Source organism: Rutidosis leptorrhynchoides, chromosome 7, assembly GCF_046630445.1.
Source record: "Rutidosis leptorrhynchoides isolate AG116_Rl617_1_P2 chromosome 7, CSIRO_AGI_Rlap_v1, whole genome shotgun sequence".
Lineage (NCBI taxonomy): Eukaryota > Viridiplantae > Streptophyta > Magnoliopsida > Asterales > Asteraceae > Rutidosis > Rutidosis leptorrhynchoides.
In genome coordinates, this window is record NC_092339.1 from 201,036,629 (window position 1) to 201,060,077 (window position 23,449).

At 30.3% G+C, this 23,449-nt stretch overlaps 1 protein-coding gene across 1 annotated transcript; it reads left to right on the top strand.

Annotated features, from left to right (window-relative positions):
• The first annotated feature begins 565 nt into the window (after positions 1–565).
• Positions 566–5,523, top strand: LOC139859859 (uncharacterized). The gene is made up of 2 exons (XM_071848626.1): positions 566–585; positions 5,100–5,523. Exons 1-2 carry the CDS (start codon positions 566–568, stop codon positions 5,521–5,523), a joined length of 444 nt encoding a protein of 147 aa, XP_071704727.1.
• Positions 5,524–23,449: the final 17,926 nt, after the last annotated feature.

Here is a 23,449-nt window from a genome sequence, read left to right on the forward strand (position 1 = left end):
AATCGTTTAATAGAAACTTAATTAACCAGTTGTATTTGTTTGTATTTATAGAAAACTAAATCATAGAAAAATAAAAAAAAATATACAAAACCCAACCTGTTATTTAACGAAGAAAGAAAAAAAAATTAAAACCCAAAAGTTGATTTCGATTTTGAAGCAGTTTCAACTCATGATTCCTACACGAAATACATTTGAAAACCTTCCTAGAATCTTTCTCAGTACCTAATTTCACTTAAAACATAACAAGGATTTCGAATTTTATCATGAACACAAACTTTGACTTTTGTTTCTAAAACCTTGACTTCAAAAATTTATGATGAATATCATGAATTGAAACCTATAAATTTGCAAGTAGTTTGAGTGAAGGGTCCCTAACAACATCACAGTAACAGATTTTTGAAATTCGATTCAAAAATAAGAAAATGATTTAAGCAGGTACGAGCAGGGTACCGATTGAAGAAAAAAAAATATACTTTGATATATAGATAGATAATTAATACCTGCGAGATAGAATGAAAAGATAAAATTTGTAATGGTAATTGAATGATTTTTGGTAGCAGATAGGATGTCGATGGAAGATCACAGGTATAACAGAAAAATAAAGTGAGGAGGACATATATGTCTGATATGCGTGTATATATCTAGCAGTGTAATAAGAATTACAAATAATAGTTATCAATTAAAAATTATAATGATATTAATATTAATAATAATAATATTAGTGATAATAGTAATACTTATAATATATTAATAAAAATAATAATACAGTTAATATTAATAATAATTAACATAAATACTATTAATAATAATGATAATAATATTTGTTAATATTAATGTTAGTAACAATATATTAATGATAATATTTATACGTTACATATTATTATAATAATGATAATCTATATTAATACTAATGATTCTAAATGATAATGCCTAATAATAATACCAGTAATATCAAGTTACATGTTTTAATTATATGTGTATATATATATATATATCAGTATATATTATATAGTGTTGATAATACAAATGTTAATATTAATATTAATAACAATAATAAGAGTAATACTAAACAAATTGATATAACAAATTTTGCTTATCAAATCTCACATATATATATATATATATAATAATACAAGCATCAAAATTAATATAATAACTATATTTTAACTTATATAAAATTTTACATTTTGTTAATTATGTAATACTTATTCTATATAATATCATATGTGAATATTTAATTTTTATGTACTATTTTTATATTACTATATTTATATAATATTAATTGTGTACATAATTCATATATATATATATATATATATATATATATATATATATATATATATATATATATATATATATATATATATATATATTGATGACATCTTAATTGTTTTGTATATTGCTTTACTTACTTAATCCAAAAGATTATATGATGTTATATTATTTCGAATTTAGGTATACACTTATATTTATATTTACATATATATAGTTATTTACATATTTATTGTCACACAACTGTTCGTGAATCATCGGGCATAGTCAAAGGTCATATGAATTCATGTAAACTGTTTAAAAAAATTTCGAGACTCAAAATTACAGACTTTGCTTATCTTGTCGAAACCATATAAAGATTAAGTTTAAATTTGGTCGGAAATTCCCGGGTCGTCACAACAACCCACCATATCCGCCACCTTATTTCTCTCTCTCATCCTCCCTATCTCTCCTATCTATTTCCTATTTCTTTTCCAGATTATAACCAAACACAACCACCGCATGATTTCTGTTTAACACTTGAAGATAACGATGATGTACAATGATGATATAGCAGTGATAATAACTCGATGATACAGTGTAAGTACATCTTTATTCAGCCAGTTTTCAGTTTTAATCCATGATGGAACTATCTATCTATTTGTTTCTTTTCCTCACATTATGATCTAATTCATTTCAACTCTTGTCACAACATTGTTTTCCACTTCTTTTCTGTTTCGGATCAATCTCCAACAATCACCCTTCACTTAAAAACCGTCACCACCAAGAACGAACACCCACGAAACACCCATCACCCTTATCTTGTTTGATCACCGCGAACAACCATCTCCTAACACCACCATCGCCATCCACAAACCACCATCTCACCACTGCTGCAGTTCGTACGGTTGCTGCTTTGCTCGCTGCTACTATATTCCGTTTATAAAATGTAAATGAAGGAGATGGTGATAAAGGCAAACATGAAACGATGATAATGATGTTGTATTAGGAAAAAGATAATGAAAGGGTACATGAAATGATAAAAAGAATAGATGGTTATGAATGACGAATGATTTTGTTGTTCCTTTTCAAAACCGAACCCCACAAGAACTTTAAACTTCCATCTACTTTTAAAATTCACGAGGTATATTAAATCTAACACAAATGGGACTTAGTTAATCCACTTGGGTTGTGTTTCTGTTTAAGAGTATTCATTGGGCCGAATTCCTTTCAAGTGGACCTCACAAAAGATAAGAAAGTCGAATTTGGTGTAAGATGGAAAGGAAACACGAGTGATTGATGATGATAGTAGATAAGAGGAATGATGTGTTAATCAATAATGAAAGTGATAGTGGATCCATATTATAATATACCAACCCTCCTATTTAATCAAACTTGAAAATGCCTGCAACTTCTTACTTATTTATTTATTCGATAAAAACCAAACCAAAGGCACCTTTACAGCTGCAACTTGTTAATTCCGTTCCTATTACCAATATTAGATCACCGACAGTTTCTTTAACGAATTGGGTTTATTTTATCTCTTTTGGGCTTTTGTTAATGGGTTGAGCTATATGGAATGGGCTAAATATTTCTAACACCTGATCCACTCAGAAATTTAAGGTAATATGATATAGATGATTAGGTAAAGGATGATAGTTAGTAAAGATGACGGTGATGTTGAATGATCATGATAAAGATGATGTTGATAAAGATGAGGAATAGATATGATTATGATTATGATTCTTTTTGTATCATGAAGATTTAAATGACGATAATGAAATCGGGTTATGTTAACGAACGATGAATATGATGCTAGGATATGATGTACACGATGTTGATGATGTTCACAAAAACGATGATGATGATGATAGTAATTGTATTATGAGTATCATTATGATATTGATGATGAGGAGATTGATCATGATATAGATGATGATGAATAGAGATGTTAGATGATGATGATGATTGACATGATGATGATGAGGGATGTAGCATGAAGATATGGTGATGCATGATGTTTGATGATTCGGTATAAGATAGTAGTTAGGATGATTGGGTTTTAAGTTTAAGAAGGAAATTGAAACTGAATTAAAGTGGGTTAAAAATAGTTAGGATACATATAAAATCAGAAAAGTATGATAGAAGGAATGGTTAAGGATGTTATCGGGTTAGCAGGACGTCGCGGGTTAAAACCCGGACTTGGGCATGTTTTTTAGGGCTACTTCTTTGAGGTAGATTACTTATTACTCATTTTTATTTTTATTATTATTGTTATTACTAATTAGTATTTCTATTAGGTTATTACAAATATTAAAAATATAATTATTAGTATCATTCATACCATTAATATTATTATCATTAGTATTAAAATGATTAATAAAATTTTTGTTATTATTATTAATAACATTAGTATTAGTATTAATATTATTATCAGTATTATTATTATCGTTATCATTATTAGTATTAATAACATTATTAAAATCATTATTATTAAAAATTATCACTTTTATTTTTGTTATTAGTATTACCATTATTAATAAAACTATTATTATTATTAGTAAATCAATATTATCAAAACTATCATTCTAACAAATAAATATTTTGTACATTAAAAAATACATATTACATAACTATATTAATATTACATATAACAAATTATAGATTTTTGATATAATACCAATTACAAATATATAGATTAATATAACTATGCGTATAAATATTAATAAGTTTACAAAATAAATATACATAACATATAACTGAAAATATAATATATCATTTTGTTCGATTCCGATTATATATATATATATATATATATATATATATATATATATATATATATATATATATATATATATATATATATATATATATATATATATATATATATATATATATGATATAGGTTCGTGAATCCGAGGCCAACCCTGCATTGCTCAGTTCAGTCGTATGCATATTTTTACTATAAAATATCGTATAGTGAGTTTCATTACTCCTTTTTTAAATGATTTTGCAATATATATTTTTGGGACTGAGAATACATGCGCTTTTATAAATGTTTGACGAAATAGACACAAGTAATCGAAACTACATTCTATGGTTGAATGATCGAAATTGAATATGCCCCTTTTTGCTTGGTAGCCTAAGAATTAGGGAACTGGCCCCTAATTGACGCGAATCCTAAAGATAGATCTATGGGCACTAAAAAGCCTCAGTCAGAGAATTTGAACTGCTTTAGTACTTCGATTTTATCATGTCCGAAGGGAGTCCCGGAATGATGGGGATATTCTATATGCATCTTGTTAATGTCAGTTATCAGGTGTTCAATCCATATGAATGATTTTTATGCATGCATGATGTTTATGAGAAATGGAAATATGAAATCTTGTGGTCTATTAAAATTATGGAAATGATTGATTATTATAAACTAATGAACTCACCAACCTTTTAGTTGACACTGTTAAGCATGTTTATTCTCAGGTTTGAAAGAAATCTTCTGCTGTGCATTTTCTCATTTTAGAGATATTACTTGGAGTCATTCATGGCATATTTCAAAAGACGTTGCATTCAAGTCATTGAGTTCAATGAAGATTATTACTAAGTAAATGACAGATTAGGTCATTTATAGTTTGGATATTATGAAGTGGTATGCATGTCTGTCAACTTTCGATGAAATGAAAGTTTGTCTTTAAAAAATAATGCAATGTTTGTAAAATGTATCATATAGAGGTCAAATAGCATGCAATGTAACCATATGTTATTTTATTCGTCCTGATGGGTCACTACAACAGACTTTGCTTATCGTGTTAAAAATATTAAATCGTATCGAGAGTTTGATTTAAAATTAGTCAAAATTTTCCTGGTGGTCACATAAGTGATAACGGTAAGCAGTTTGCAGATAATCCGTTTAGAAGTTGGTGTGAAGAGTTAAACATTAAACAAACATTTACCTCAATTGCTCACTCACAAGCTAACGGCCAAGTTGAGGTAACAAATAAGGAAATTGTGGCTGGCATAAAGTCTAGGTTAGGTTTGAGTCAGCCTAAATGGGTAGATGAAGTGCCATATGTTTTGTGGGCTCACCTCACAACGCCAAAATGGAGCACGGGCGAAACGCCATTCAGTTTGGTACATGGCACTGAGGCAGTATTACCAGCTGATATCCGTGTTCCAACACAAAGGGTTTTGGCATTTGGCATCGAAAATAATTCATCCATCTTGCGTGAAAACTTGAATCTATTGGAAGGAAGGCTAATCATGGCCGTCGTTTAGTATATAACCTGCATTCTGGAAAATGGAATGTGGCCTGTATGCTTATACAACTCTCATACTGGAAAATGGTATGAGGCCTGTATTTTTGGGGAATATTCTATATGCATCTTGTTAAGGTCGGTTACCAGGTGTTTATTCGTATGAATGGAATTTTGCAGATGGGTGTTCCTGCGGATTATTTATGAAAATGAAATCTTGTGGTCTATATAAATTATTGAAATAATTGTTTATGATAAACCTATGAACTCACCAACCTTTTGGTTGACACTTTTAAGCATGTTTATTCTTAGGTATTAAAGAAATCTTTCACTGTGCATTTGCTCATATTAAAGATATTACTTGGAGTCGTTCATGGTATATTTTCAAAAGATGTTGCATTCAAATCATTCGAGTTCAAAAAGATTGTTACTAATTAAATGACAGATTAGTCATTTATAATTTGGGAAACACGTTTATAGCATTTGTATAGAATAGATATGCTTTGAAATGGTATGCATACCTGTTAACTTTCGTTGAAATGAAAGTTTGTCTTTTAAAATGAATGCAATGTTTACAAAACGTATCATATAGAGGTCAATACCTCGCAATGAAATCAACTAATGTGAATCGTTTATAATCGATATGAACAGGTCCTTTCATTGAAGTATTTACGAAATACTAGCGATATCTTCTTCATTTACGGAGGTTTCGATGAACTAGATCTAAAGTGTTCTTCTGGTGCAAGTTTCGAAACAAATCGATATGACAGTCGATAGCATCTAGCTACGTTCTGTTACTGAACGAAAGCGCAGTTGATTGCGATGTCTACTACAAAATTAGAATACATAACTTCTTCCGAAGATGCACTAGAATCTGTTTGGTTCGGAAAATTTATTATGGGCATGACGTTGTCCCCATTATTGAATATCCCACTAGTGTTATTCAAATAACAAATGAACTGACAGTTCCGCGAGGTGCCAAATTCATCCTTCACGATGTACGTATTCTAAAAGTTCATTCACATAAGATAATTTAGTTCACTCATTTAGAAAGCCAATATCTTATGCCTAACATGCTGAATATTTTAGGAACATTGAGCTTAGATTGGCCAATAATCTTATGTAATTTTAGTTTTTGGACAATGGAACATAAAAGCAGTTTGATTTGTAATGAATTGATATAATGTGTTATATTGTTTTCATCTATAATACTGTGTTCTATATTTGCATGTTTAAATCCGTGGATAAATATTTATTCTAAATTTTCCATTGTCGATTGATGATACGGGAGTAACATCGAATTAAGACAATTTATGAGCTTGAATATGAAATGTGTTCATATCAAACTCACATGTGTTCATTGTGATGCATATTGGAATGACCCAACCTTCGAGTTTTCACTGCATGGATCGGCGTCAATAGTGAAACTCACAAGTGGTTATGTCGTAATGTCCTTAGACTTGACATACACACCGGTTTCGATGTGTGGAGCATTATACTTTGATATGGTTAAACAATGTCCTGAATAAGGCCGTTATAAAAGCCATTATTGGGTGTGATGTGAAGCTCATGACAAACATGTGTAGGCAAAATAGGATTTGTTCCTCCTAATTGTTTGGAGTTAGATACTTTTGAGCTCCTCGATGAATGAACAAGATATTTGTATGGCCATACCCAAAGTTAATTGAGATTATACTTAATTATTTTGGTGATCTAGTTCAGTTATGAGAATCGAGAAATTAATTGTTAAACAAATGAGAATGACTAATGATCCATGTCTCAAGTTTAACTAAAGTATTCGAAACAAAGGGACAAATGACATTTAACACTTACAATGAGCGGTTTTGAGAAAGTACACTCATGTGAATTTGGGAACAATGACGTGTTGCTAGATGCTAACCATTGTTAATAGTTACTTGGTGTTGTGTCGTGCACAAGTGGGAGTTTGTAGGATTTATGCGCAAGGTACAACACATAACTATATGGCTGAATTTATGTGAGCCTTCGGGGTCACTCACTTATACACTTAGACGTTAATTAATAATATATAGTATATATATTTATTATTATTCAAGTAATAAAAGAAAATTAATTATTAATTAATTAATTAGTTAATTAATTAACTAATGCAATTCTTATGAACTAAAGAAAAGATATGGATGTTATATAATTGATTTGGTTAAATTTTATCATGGATATATACTCCATATATTGGTCACACGTTGATTTGTAAACCGACTTTCATTGACCAAACTTTCACTGTATTCTATATGAATATATATTATATTATATTATACATTATACTAAATCACGTAATGGGTCCCACACATTTTACTCAATCCTCACCCGCCACGTCACCCAAAATCACTGTTATACTGTAGCGGTTTTTTTTAAGTTAATTAACAATAATGATTTACACATCTTATAATTATTATATAACTCACGGAAATAACCACCGGAAACGAGGGCGGTTCGTTGGTGGTAATAGTAAAGACCACCGTCATCCACAACTTTAACCCGCAAAAAAAAAAGATTAACATAAATGAACAAAATATCTGTTGGTGATATTTTTTCCCGAAAACAACAACGACGCAGATCTGTCGTCAGCTACCAGAACCACCACCGTAACGACGGTAATTTTGGTGGTGGTGATGTCGATAGAAAGGCGCAACAGGAACGATGTCGGCAAGTTTGGTGATGATGACGGAGAGTTACTAAAAACAAAAAGGAGCGGCCTGTTGTTGATGGTGGTGATTTGGTAGTTGACGGTGAAGGTTTGGTGGTTATAGGTGTGACGACCCGGAAATTTCTGACCAAATTTAAACTTAATCTTTGTATGATTTTGACACGATAAGAAAATTCTATTAGGTTGAGTCTCAAAATTTTGAACTGTTCGTATATACAATTAGCCTTCGACTATTCCCGACGGTTCACGATCAGCTATTTGTAAATAGATATATATATATATATATTTAAATATATATATATATATATATATATATAATTTAAAATAATAAAAATAATAATAATAATAATAATAATAATAATAATAATAATAATAATAATAATGTACGACTTAATTGTTAGAAATTTATATGAAAAATATTATGAGTAATAATAAAATTGATTATTAAAATAAAATATATATAAAGTATATCGAATATATATATATTTAGTTTCGAATTCATTTAGTAAATGATATAACACTATGTGGAAAACTCTCGGCTTATAATTTTAAAATGGTGGCTGTATAACTGTTTCTTCCTTTCATTTCACATGTGAAATTGGTAATAATATATTATAATATTATATATTATATAGTTTTGTTTCTAAATATATATATCTAAATATATACGAAGACATGAGAGATGAAGAACCACTATCTCTTTCATTACACTCTTTCTACTACTTTATGAAACAAACAAAACAACTTTTAACTAAATTACTACAACTATTTAAGTTAATAAATATTACTAATCCCTTTGAATTTAATTACATTAGTAATTCACTTTGAATGTTAATACGCGGTTTACATATATTATCTTTACCCTCTTGTTCACAACAAAGGTAAGGGGCAATTAACTTTCCAAATGAAATGGGTAAAAGCTTATTTATGACAATGATCTTTCTCAATCATTAACTTGTCATCATTCTTGCTATTCAATCATCTTTATTATACTGTTCCTAATTGATAAATTATAGATATGTATAGACAAGTTGGCAGCTAGATTTGTTATATTATTCCTAAATAATGACATCTAAATTCTAAACATATATATATGTCGTCAAATTGGATCATAATGCACTACACAAACCAATCACCTTTAACTATATTTAATTAAGCTTTTTATTTTCTACTACCTATTTCTAATCGGTTCTAATACCCACCAATTTGTCTGCACTATCTACTTATTTCCATTATACTGTTTTCCTTTTTGATTTCAATCATCCACTACAACTTATATTTACATATAATATGCATATACTCAATTAGTTAGATAACAAACACTATCATTGTCTTCCCATCCCACTCTCTAATTTCACTGATTATGTGACAATCCCCATCACCATAATCAAACACCAACTTCCACTCTATTTCCTGTCAAGAACAAACCCACAACATCTCCTTGATTTGATATTCATTGAACCATTAGTATCTACTATTGCTCCCTTCTGTTTTTCGGTGATTTGATCGAACTATACCATCAAACATAACTCGCTTGATACCCATTCCTGTCTGTTTTTGTTTCATTCGAAATTCACCAAGAAACCTCCACCACTAGACACCACCTTCGTTAACTATCACCACCCATGATCATCCCTAAATCCTAAAACCCATTTAACATGATCACCTTAAAACCTCAACCACTTTTGTTTGCCACTCAACTCAAAACACTTTTATATTTATTTTTTTTTCCTCTTCGCATGGTGGCTGCTACAGCCATTTTTCTACTTGGTTTAAAGTTCATCTATAGATGAATATATATATACATAGTGTTTAAAAAAAAAAAGAGATGCAAATGGTTGCGTATGTAATTGATATTAAAAAGGGTAGGGCCGATGTTAGTGGGGAACAAAGGGATCGTTTGATTTATTTTATGAAGTGATAAGAGGATTATGGCCACCGAATGATTTTACAAAAGCATGCCCATCATTATTTTTTTGTGTGAATGGCCACCATTTATTTTTTTTTTGTCTCGAAAAAAAAAAGTGATATATAAATATAAAAAGTAAATTGTTGTGTAGCAAACAAATTTGGCCGAGCAAATTGTGGAGGAGCTTTTGCGTTTGTTTTTTTTTTCTTTTTCTTTCCATTGCCGACAAACACTACTCAACTTATCCACTTGTTTCATTCTTGATGTATTACTCGATAACTGGTTCTCTATTATTAAAATGAAACCCCAACTGAACCATATTCAGAATTAATAACGGGTTCTTAGCTGGGCCGTGGACTCAGTTAAAATGGGTCGTGATCTATAGTTCAATTAAACTTGAAGTTTAAGTACAAGTTAGGCTGTTAGTATATGTTGGGCCGAAATGAAAGAAACGGGTTTTAAAAAAAATTAATTTAGGAAGCAAATCAGAAAAACAGAAGGTAGAGGAGCGGTCTGAACGTATGTTGGGTTTACAAGAGGTTGGGGGTTCGAACCTGGGCATGGGAAGGTATTCTTTTTGGAGCTTTCTCTAGTGAGGTAGTTATCATTATTACTCTTATTATTATTATTATTATTATTATTATTATTATTATTATTATTATTATTATTATTATTATTATTATCATTATTATTATTATTATTATTATTATTATTATTATACTATCAATATTATAACTATTATTATCATTAATATTATTTTTATTATTAACATTAATTATTATCAAGTATGATTATTAAGCATTATTAATATTAAGGGTTATTATCAAAATTATAATTTTTATTGTAAAAACAATACAAACTTTTTATTTTAGTATCATTATTGTTAAACTTATCATTTTTACTAAAACTATATTTTTATTAAAAATAACATTTTTTAATAAAACTATTTTTTTATTTATTATTTTGAATTGACATTATTGATATCATTATTATTAACATTATAAAGAGATTACAACTTTTTAGTTACGAATATTAATATTATTTTACCAACTAACAATTAGTACATAACACTAAATTTAAAACATATAACATATAAGTTATTAAAATAACAAGTATATCACTAATAATATAAATTCGTTCGATTACCATATTATGTGTTAATATATATATAAATGATATAGGTTCGTGAATCTGAGGCCAACCCTACACTTGTTAAATGTCGTCATATGTATTTTTACTACAAAATACAGTATGGTGAGTTTCATTTGCCTTTTTACCCTTTATATTTTTGGGCTGAGAATACATCCGCAATTTTTATAAATGTTTTACGAAATAGACACAAGTAATCGAAACTACATTATATGGTTGAATTATCGAAATCGAATATGCCCCTTTTTATTTAGTCTGGCAATCTAAGAATTAGGGAACGGACACCCTAATTGAGGCGAATCCTAAATATAGATCTATCGGGTCCAACAAGCCCCATCCAAAGTACCTGATGCTTTAGTACTTCAAAATTTATATCATGTCCGAAGGAGGATCCCGGAATGATGGGGATATTCTTATATGCATATTGTGAATGTCGGTTACCAGGTGTTCAATCCATATGAATGATATTTTTGTCTCTATGCATGGGACGTATGTTTATGAGAAACGTAAATATGAAATCTTGTGGTCTATCAAAATGATGAATTTTATTGTTTTATGATAAACTTATGAACTCACCAACCTTTTGGTTGACACTTTAAAGCATGTTTATTCTCAGGTTTGAAAGAAGTCTTCCGCTGTGCGTTTGCTCATTTTAAAGATATTACATGGAGTCGTTCATGGCATATAGAGGTCTATTCATCGCAATGGTACCAGATGTTATTGTATTCATCCAGGAAGATTTTGGAAGGGGTATGACATGTGGTATCAGAGCGGTGGTCTTAGCGAACCAGGTCTGCATTAGTGTGTCAAACTGATAAGTCGTTAGGATGCATTAGTGAGTCTGGACTTCGACCGTGTCTGCATGTCAAAAGTTTTGTTTATCATTTAGTGTCGAAAATTATTTGCTTATCATTCTTAGTCTAGACACATCTCACTGCCTTCATTGCATAGATAGTGTATAGACAAACTCATATCTTAGCGTATCTGTTACTGTAGACTTTGTCTGACAGCTTCCGTAGATTCCTCCGTAACTTATGGGATTTTAGTATTATATATGCATATGTAAATTATGTATTGCAGGGTACTAATCTACATCCTATAATCTATTTCTTGTCAAAAATCCTTCATCTGATCGTACGAGATGAATTCCTCAACCAGTTCGAGTCCCACAGATTTTGATAGCTATTCTGATAGTTATTCCGACAGCTATTCCGACACGGATATTCGCCTAAACTCCGAAAGCAGTGTGACCGGAATGGATCAACCAATCAGTCATCACCAATTCGGGATGAATTGGCGATGGGTTCGTAGTCGACTAAACCAACAGAGACAAGAAGAAAGCGACCCTTTCCATTCCACCAACCGAATTTACCTTTTGGCGATGAACCTGAAACAGTTACCGGCTAACCTGTTTGTGATACAATTTTCTCTCTTATTTCCTGAATATCTCGCCAAGATTATATTCTATCTAAAATTCTAAACCTTATTCATTCGCTCGTTCCAACCGACAATCACCCCGGAATAATAGAAGAAGTCAACAAACTTCGCGCTCAAAAAAAAATAAAAAAAATAAAAAATAAATAAATAAATAAATAAATAAATAAATAAATTTGGAGAATATGGTGCAAAATGTACCAGCTTCAGCAACATCACTGGCACCAATAGTAACAGCACCAGTACCATCAACAATCCATGCCTCAACATTTTATTCTGTACCTCGAGTATAATCATCGTTCTACGTATCGTTCTACATCAATTATCTTCGTTCTTCATTGCGATTATGTAATCTCTAATGTTATAGAGATTATGTATTCTAGTTTTGACGGTAAACCAAATGAGATTAATATCATAATAACTCATTAAATCCATGATTACATCTGAAGAAAATATATATGTAAGTATATTTTCACAAAGATTGTAATTAAAAATTCTTTCGTACAAACTGTTAATGGTGAAAATATTTTAACAGGTAGGTAATACCCGAGGAATATTTAGATTTCACATTAATAAGTTACACTGTACATTCTTTCAATTCTGATTCAACAGTCATTTACTATCTTATTTACATCCACCGATACACGTATTCGTTCACCACAGAATAACCATATTCATCTAATTTCATATTTGGATTCTGATTTATCTGAATCCAACAAGTGGCATAACGAAGAAAACATTTGACAAAATAAAATTTGTTAGAAACAAACAAATTAACTATGAGAAATTTTGTTACAAATCCACGCTAATTGTTCCTAGCTAATTGTTCCTAGCTAACTGATTACATTTTATTTATCGCAATTTACATTCTCGCAACTTTATTTATCGTATTTAATTTCTGTTATTTATTTTACGTACTTTAAATATCGGGACACGTATACAAGGTTTTGACATATCATATCGACGCATCTATATATATTATTTGGAATCACCATAGACACTCTATATGCAGTAATGATCGAGTTCTCTATACAGGGTTGAGGTTGATTCTCAAATAATATATATACTTTGAGTTGTGATCGAGTCTGAGACATGTACACGGGTCATGATACGTATTAATTAATTTGAATATTCTATATTAAGCTATATATGAAATATTGGACTGTCAATTGCAGACTATCAACAGTGGACTGCCGACATTGAACAATTAAAATGAATTAAAATATTAATTATAACATATGAAACTAAACAATTCTTCAAATTTGCCACTTGATTTCATCTTAAACCTCATTTGTATCTTGACGATTACAATCTGCCATCCAAACCTTTCATAATTCTTGAAAACACTTCAATCGATAGGATGAACCAACCGCACTCCATCTACGGAAGAAGAGATTGATGCACATAGTTATGCACCTGAAAGCACTCGGAACCGGTGTAAACGTTTAACACATAGCTGTGTTAATTCCTTTAGTGTTATTATTACCCAAAATAACTTTGCAGTTCTTTTTCAAAATAGCCAATTTTGTCACAGCTCCAGCAAGACAACTTCAACTTTTCATTCAAAACAACCCTATTATAACCTTGATATATATGCGCACTCATTTATTCCACCATATTACCATCAGCGTTTAATTATCTAAAAACACAATTCCCCTGAAACCACCTCGGATTGATAACCGACGATTCAGATATGGCTACATTAAATGCAGAGGAAACAGTAAAATTGTAGATGGCCTAAATGGCCAAGAGTTTGATGATAAAGAATGGAGTGTTGAGAACGCTCGATAGAAAGTTTAGTACTGAAAAACGGATTGAGCTAACCATGAAGGAGATCAAGGACAAATACAAGGACCAAACCCTATATTCATAGAATCCAGGTAATTCTGGATCCGATAAAATCTTTAGAGAATATCTTGCTCCGAAGTCATGTTAAAATCTTGCGGGAAATTTTTCCTCATCAACCTTCGAACTTAGAAATTCTAAAATATCATCATAAATATCTTCGATATTTCTGAGGATATTTTCATAAATATTCTTGTCCGAAATTATCTACCTCTTCGTGTTTTCTGTTTTCCATTATATTGGAAACTTCTGTAAAATCTAAGTATAAATTATAAATGAATTGTGGAGGAGTGTTGGGAATTGAAGCATGGGTTAGTATAATATAATGGCGCTTGACCAACGTGATTATATTATGGTAAGTCATGCTGAAAATTCTATTGGAAGCATGATGATTCACAGATCATAACGTCATCATGTGCCATGTTACATAACTCTTTCATTCTACATAACCTCCAAACATATCAAGAAGAATATATTCTTGATAGTTCTATCTTCTGTAATTTTGATAAATTTGAAAATCAAATCGTGCTATCATATTCCACCCTGCTTAGAACATTATAATCATAGGAAACTCTATATTTACGAACTCTGGACCATTATTCGCTTGACTTGAAGTCGGGAAGAGAAAACAAGAGCATGGAGCTCCGAAAAATAAAGGAAAATATAAAGCCGATCACAAACACAGGGATTACAAACCGTGTATATCAATATTTATCGCAACATAAAGACACGGGAGAATTAAAATCATTATAACCCCAAGGACGAAGTAGAAGAAAGCAGATTCTGCTGGTGGAAGTTGGAAAAGGAGAATGATTGTTGCAATAGACAGGATAAGGACAAGGATCAGAACTGGATTAAGCATTTTCAAAATCTTTTGAATATGGAAATTGAGTATAGAAGTGGTGAAAACTAATGGAACGAAAAAGGGTAAATTTATAATGGAAATATGAGACGTAGTAATCGGGACAGATCATCGCATTTAATTAAAGAGATCTTAACTTTCCTCAAATCTCGAAGAATCAGATCTTATAGATTTTGAAGATTTTTTTTAAATCCCTTGATTTTCAGAAATCAACCGTGACTACGTCACCGGTTAAGTCAAATGTTCATTTATTCATTTTCACTCTTTTGTAATAGCTTCATTCGTACTCTTCGAATAATCAAATTATTTCATCCTTATTACTCAACAGTAATAAAACTCTAATTATCAGCTTGTATGAGTCATGAAAACATACTTATTATTATTCATGACCATCCCACTCAAATTTCGGGACGAAATTTCTTTAACGGGTAGGTACTGTGACGACCCGGAAATTTCTGACCAAATTTAAACTTAATCTTTGTATGATTTTGACACGATAAGAAAATTCTATTAGGTTGAGTCTCAAAATTTTGAACTGTTCGTATATACAATTAACCTTCGACTATTCCCGACAGTTCACGATCAGCTATTTGTAAATAGATACATATATATATTTATATATATATATATATATATATATATATATATATATATATATATATATATATATATATATATAATTTAAAATAATAAAAATAATAATAATAATAATAATAATAATAATAATAATAATAATAATAATAATAATAATAATAATAATAATGTACGACTTAATTGTTAGAAATTTATATGAAAAATATTATGAGTAATAATAAAATTGATTATTAAAATAAAATATATATAAAGTATATCGAATATATATATATTTAGTTTCGAATTCATTTAGTAAATGATATAGCACTATGTGGAAAACTCTCGGCTTATAATTTCAAAATGGTGGTTGTATAACTGTTTCTTCCTTTCATTTCACATGTGAAATTGGTAATAATATATTATAATATTATATATTATATAGTTTTGTTTCTAAATATATATATCTAAATATATACGAAGACATGAGAGATGAAGAACCACTATCTCTTTCATTACACTCTTTCTACTACTTTATGAAACAAACAAAACAACTTTTAACTAAATTACTACAACTATTTAAGTTAATAAATATTACTAATCCCTTTGAATTTAATTACATTAGTAATTCACTTTGAATGTTAATACGCGGTTTACATATATTATCTTTACCCTCTTGTTCACAACAAAGGTAAGGGGCAATTAACTTGCCAAATGAAATGGGTAAAAGCTTATTTATGACAATGATCTTTCTCAATCATTAACTTGTCATCATTCTTGCTATTCAATCATCTTTATTATACTGTTCCTAATTGATAAATTATAGATATGTATAGACAAGTTGGCAGCTAGATTTGTTATATTATTCCTAAATAATGACATCTAAATTCTAAACATATATATATGTCGTCAAATTGGATCATAATGCACTACACAAACCAATCACCTTTAACTATATTTAATTGAGCTTTTTATTTTCTACTACCTATTTCTAATCGGTTCTAATACCCACCAATTTGTCTGCACTATCTACTTATTTCCATTATACTGTTTTCCTTTTTGATTTCAATCATCCACTACAACTTATATTTACATATAATATGCATATACTCAATTAGTTAGATAACAAACACTATCATTGTCTTCCCATCCCTCTCTCTAATTTCACTGATTATGTGACAATCCCCATCACCATAATCAAACACCAACTTCCACTCTATTTCCTGTCAAGAACAAACCCACAACATCTCCTTGATTTGATATTCATTGATCCATTAGTATCTACTATTTCTCCCTTCTGTTTTTCGGTGATTTGATCGAACTATACCATCAAACATAACCCTCTTGATACCCATTCCTGTCTGTTTTTGTTTCATTCAAAATTCACCAAGAAACCTCCACCACTAGACACCACCTTCGTTAACTATCACCACCCATGATCATCCCTAAATCCTACAACCCATTTAACATGATCACCTTAAAACCTCAACCACTTTTGTTTGCCACTCAACTCAAAACACTTTTATATTTATTTTTATTTTTTTCCTCTTCGCATGGTGGCTGCTACAGCCATTTTTCTACTTGGTTTAAAGTTCATCTATAGATGAATATATATATACATAGTGTTTTTAAAAAAAAAGAGAGATGCAAATGGTTGCGTATGTAATTGATATTAAAAAGGGTAGGGCCGATGTTAGTGGGGAACAAAGGGATCATTTGATTTATTTTATGAAGTGATAAGAGGATTATAGCCACCGAATGATTTTACAAAAGCATGCCCATCATTATTTTTTTGTGTGAATGGCCACCATTTATTTTTTTTTTTTTTGTCTCGAAAAAAAAAAGTGATATATAAATATAAAAAGTAAATTGTTGTGTAGCAAACAAATTTGGCCGAGCAAATTGTGGAGGAGCTTTTGCGTTTGTTTTTTTTCTTTTTCTTTCCATTGCCGACAAACACTACTCAACTAATCCACTTGTTTCATTCTTGATGTATTACTCGATAACTAGTTCTCTATTATTAAAATGAAACCCCAACTGAACCATATTCAGAATTAATAACGGGTTCTTAGCTGGGCCGTGGACTCAGTTAAAATGGGTCGTGATCTATAGTTCAATTAAACTTGAAGTTTAAGTACAAGTTGGGCTGTTAGTATATGTTGGGCCGAAATGAAAGAAACCGGTTTAAAAAAATATTAATTTAGGAAGCAAATCAGAAAAACAGAAGGTAGAGGAGCGGTCTGAACGTATGTTGGGTTTACAAGAGGTTGGGGGCTCGAACCTGGGCATGGGCAGGTATTCTTTTTGGAGCTTTCTCTAGTGAGGTAGTTATTATTATTATTATTATTATTATTATTATTATTATTATTATTATTATTATTATTATTATTATTATTATTATACTATCAATATTATAACTATTATTATCATTAATATTATTTTTATTATTAACATTAATTATTATCAAGTATGATTATTAAGCATTATTAATATTAAGGGTTATTATCAAAATTATAATTTTTATTGTAAAAACAATACAAACTTTTTATTTTAGTATCATTATTATTAAAATTATCATTTTTACTGAAACTATATTTTTATTAAAAATAACATTTTTTAATAAAACTATTTTTTTTATTTATTATTTTGAATTGACATTATTGATATCATTATTATTAACATTATAAAGAGATTACAACTTTTTAGTTACGAATATTAATATTATTTTACCAACTAACAATTAGTACATAACACTAAATTTAAAACATATAACATATAAGTTATTAAAATAACAAGTATATCACTAATAATATAAATTCGTTCGATTACCATATTATGTGTTAATATATATATATATAAATGATATAGGTTCGTGAATCTGAGGCCAACCCTACACTTGTTAAATGTCGTCATATGTATTTTTACTACAAAATACAGTATGTTGAGTTTCATTTACCTTTTTACCCTTTATATTTTTGGGCTGAGAATACATGCGCAATTTTTATAAATGTTTTACGAAATAGACACAAGTAATCGAAACTACATTATATGGTTGAATTATCGAAATCGAATATGCCCCTTTTTATTTAGTCTGGCAATCTAAGAATTAGGGAACAGACACCCTAATTGACGCGAATCCTAAAGATAGATCTATCGGGTCCAACAAGCCCCATCCAAAGTACCGGATGCTTTATGTGACGACTCCGTCAAAACACTTAACGGCTCCGTCACTTGGTCCCACAGCTTGATCGAAACTCTATATGAATTTAATAAAACAACCTTGCATTCTTTATTTAAAAATGATTTCCTATAAAGGAAATCTACTAAAATGTATAAGTTTAGAAAAACTATACAATAATACTTTAACCAAAAGTTGACCAAAATAAAGTCAACAAACAACCACTTTTTAATGTAATAAAATAGAATGCAAGTTAATGTTTAACAAAAGCTGCCATCATAAATATGCAGACTCTCTAAGCACAGCGGAAGCAATCAATCATGAACCTGAGAATAAAACATGCGAGTAACTGTCAACAAAAATGTTGAGTGAATTATAGGTTTAATATTGCAAACAATATTTAATTTAAACAATAAAATTTTATGTTTGAAAACATAAAAACTCCTTTTTGAACCACCAAATTATATGCTAGAAAACATATAATAAAACATTATTCCATTTTCCGTGAGCCACCTGGTAACCACTTAACCATTTATTTACCCTTGCCAAACACAATAAATAATATACACCGAACAAGTGTATCTACAACAAAATACGAAGTACTAAACATTCCGATAACAAATTGCTAGCGCGACTAGCTCGAAATGGGGTTGTCAAACCCGATAGATCTATCCATAGGATTCGCGTTCACCAGTAGAAACCAGTGATTACAGTTACCAGACTAGGGAATATTTTTGTTCAACTCACAATGAATAATTTAAACCAACTTCCACTTGTGTCCAAAATATAAATAAATTGCATGTATTCTCATCCCAAAAGATTTAAAATAGAAAAATGGGACTATAACTCACCTTAATAGCAACTGAAGAAATCTCACAAACAAGCGAACAGCAAATAAAGTAAAGTGATCAAGAAAGATCACAACGCCGACCTATAAATAAAGCAGGCCGATATAAATAACTAACTTAGGTCAAGTCTTAGTATGATAGCTATTGTACATGTTGCAAGTAGACATAGAATAACACTCGGCAAGCATCGGTTTGACTGGAACAGCATACGGACACACACTTTCTATTTTTAGAAAGTTTCTATTTTTAGCAGGTTTCCATTTTTGGAAAGTTTTCTATTTTAGGAAAGTTTCTATTTTTGGAAAGTTTCTATTTTTGGAAAGTTTCTATTTTTGGAAAGTTTCCAAATTTAGAAAGTTCTATTTTTAGAAAGTTTTGAAGTTAGGAAAGTTTCCTTATTTAGAAAGTCAACAGAAGTCAACTGAAAGTCAAAGTCAACCGAAAGTCAACTCAAAAGTCAACCTTGGTCAAACATAGTCAACATTAATTTGAAAAGTGTAAGTTATAATAATAACATAGGTTATAATGTTTATTAAAGTCAAAAGTGTATAATTATGTCTTAACATAAGTTTAATTAAATAAAAATGAATTATTAAAGTTTAGATAAGTTTAAATGATATAATTAATATAACATAATTATTAAATTAATTAATTAAATATTAGTCATAATATAAGTATTATTAATTAATAATAAATTTTAAATCATATCATAAGTATTATTAATTAATAATGAATTATTAATCATATCATAAATTTCTAATTATACTTATTAAATCATAAGTATTTAATAATTAAATAATAACTAAGTCTTATAATAATTAAATAATTATTTAATCCTTATTATAAGTCCTATAATACTAATAATCTCATAATATAAGTTTAATACTTATCATAAGTATTTTTCATTAATAATACAAGTATTATTAATCATAAGTTTAATTAAAATGTTAATTAAATCATAAGTCATAATTAAATGATATAATAAATATATATCATAAGTCTTAAATAATAATAATTACTTCTTATATCATAAGTAATTAATCAATAATGAAAAATCATTATTTTTCTCATAAGTTTTAATATTTAACCATAAGTTTTAATCAAAAGTTCATCGGGTCGTATCTTGAGCCCCGGGTGTCGGTTTTCGGCGAGCCTTACATATATCTCCGCCTAAGCAAACCACCCGACACTTTGGTACACTCAAGAACACACCATGAACAGCCCACAAGTCGTGATATACAGTCAATATACTACTTGGAACTTCAATTCAATCAAAAACGTGTTTTAGACGTAACGGGTGATTCGTGGCTCGGATTGAGATGACCCGAACATGAAAGTTCGCCCCACCATCAGTCGTAACACACTAACACACCCTAAAGTCACCAAATATGGTCACAAAGTCGGACCAAACCTGGTTCATACCAAAATCACATTTCAATCTTAACAAAATACCACTTTGATCGTAACTAGGGCTCCGGGAATCGAAACGACATGAATCCGGAGTCTAAAATTAATGTCTTGATGAGAGGAACTCATTTATATACTTTATTTTATGATCAACATCAGTTACAATATCAGAAACACACGAAAAAGCTGCTGTTCCAATTTTATCAAACCGAAAAATATGCAATCGAGTAATTCTACGAATACAATCAACATTACAACAACTAATAATCATCATACTAATAAAATATAATCAAAATACAGAAAAATAAAGAAAAATTAAAAATCTAGGGTTAGGGTTTATACCCTAATCAATAACCAAGTGATATAGACGCGTAGAGAACGATGAGAGGAATCCGTTTATGTTGAAAGCCCTAATTCTTAACCTTGATTTGATGATGAAATGGTGATGATGATGATGAAAGGGGACGTTCATGGGAGGAGAGGGAGGAAGGAGGTGAAAAAAAATAAGATGATTAGGTTAGAAATGAGAGTAAGTAGTGAAGTTTAGAGTAATGGTCACTAGTTTGCAAGTTTGACAAAATACTCCCCTCCTTAAGGGATTTTCGGCCAAAAACTGAATGGGGTGGGCCCCATAGTGGCCCAATTTGATAAATGACAAAATCCTAGTGGCCCGAACGCCCGAACGAAACCCGAAACGCGAAAACGCAGCTACGCGATTGATTTTTCGAAGAGATAATAAGTACGCGACGAATAAAATATATAAACACTATATATAATCATATGACATCAAAATATCATATTTAAAATAATTAGGACTTAAAAATTCCAAAAGTTCGACTGTTGGTTTGAAAACCGAAAAGATTCGCCGGATAGAAATCTGCGACTCGTAGGTATAATTTAAAATATGAATACAAATATTCATATAACACATAATAATTAATATATTATTACAAAAATAATAATATAGGTCATAGAAATGACGTGGCACGAATAACAATTAACGGTCGTTAAATAGTTAACGGTAAAAGATAACGGAAAAAGTAGGGTCGTTACAGTACCTTCCCGTTACGGAAATTTCGTCCCGAAATTTAAGCAGGTGCAGGGGTTGACTCAGCATTTGGGAACAAATGCGGGTACTTCTTCTTCATCTGATCTTCACGCTCCCAAGTGAACTCGGGACCGCTTCCGGTGTTCCATCTAACTCGAACAATAGGAATTTTACTCTGCTTAAGAGTCTTTACCTCTCGGTCCATAATTTCAACAGGTTCTTTAATAAAATAAAGTTGCTTATCAACATGAAGTTCATCAAAAAGAATAGTTTCATTGGCCTCGGCCAAACACTTCTTTAAATTCGATACATGAAAAACATCACGAATAGCACTGAGTTCTTGTGGCAATTTCAAACGATAAGCCACTGGTCCAACTCTCTCAATAATCCCAAAAGGTCCAACAAATCGAGGATTCAACTTTCCCCTTTTACCAAAACGTACCACACCCTTCCAAGGTGAAACTTTCAACATAACACGATCACCGACCTGAAAGTCGATATCGTTCCTTCTCTTATCAGCATAACTCTTTTGCCTACTCCTGGCAGTTCTCAATCTTTCCTTAATCTGTGCAATCTTCTCGGTAGTCTCGTGAATGATCTCTGGTCATGTGAGTTGAGCATCCCCAACCTCATTCCAACAGACAGGAGACCTACACTTTCTACCATACAGAGCTTCAAATGGTGCGGCTTTAATACTTGCATGATAACTGCTGTTATAAGAAAACTCATCCAGCGGCAAATATTTATCCCACCCATTTCCAAAATCAATAACAGACGCTCTTAACATGTTTTCTACGTTTGAATGGTCCTTTCACTCTGACCATCCGTCTGTGGATGATAAGCGGTGCTCATATCCAATTTAGTTCCTAGAGCACCTTGTTAGGACTGCCTCAGTCCAACATAATCGATACGGGAACACCATGTCTCGAAATAATCTCCTTCAAATACAAACGAGTAAACTTCTTCATTGAATATGTTTCCTTAATTGGCAAGAAAAGAGTTGACTTAGCGA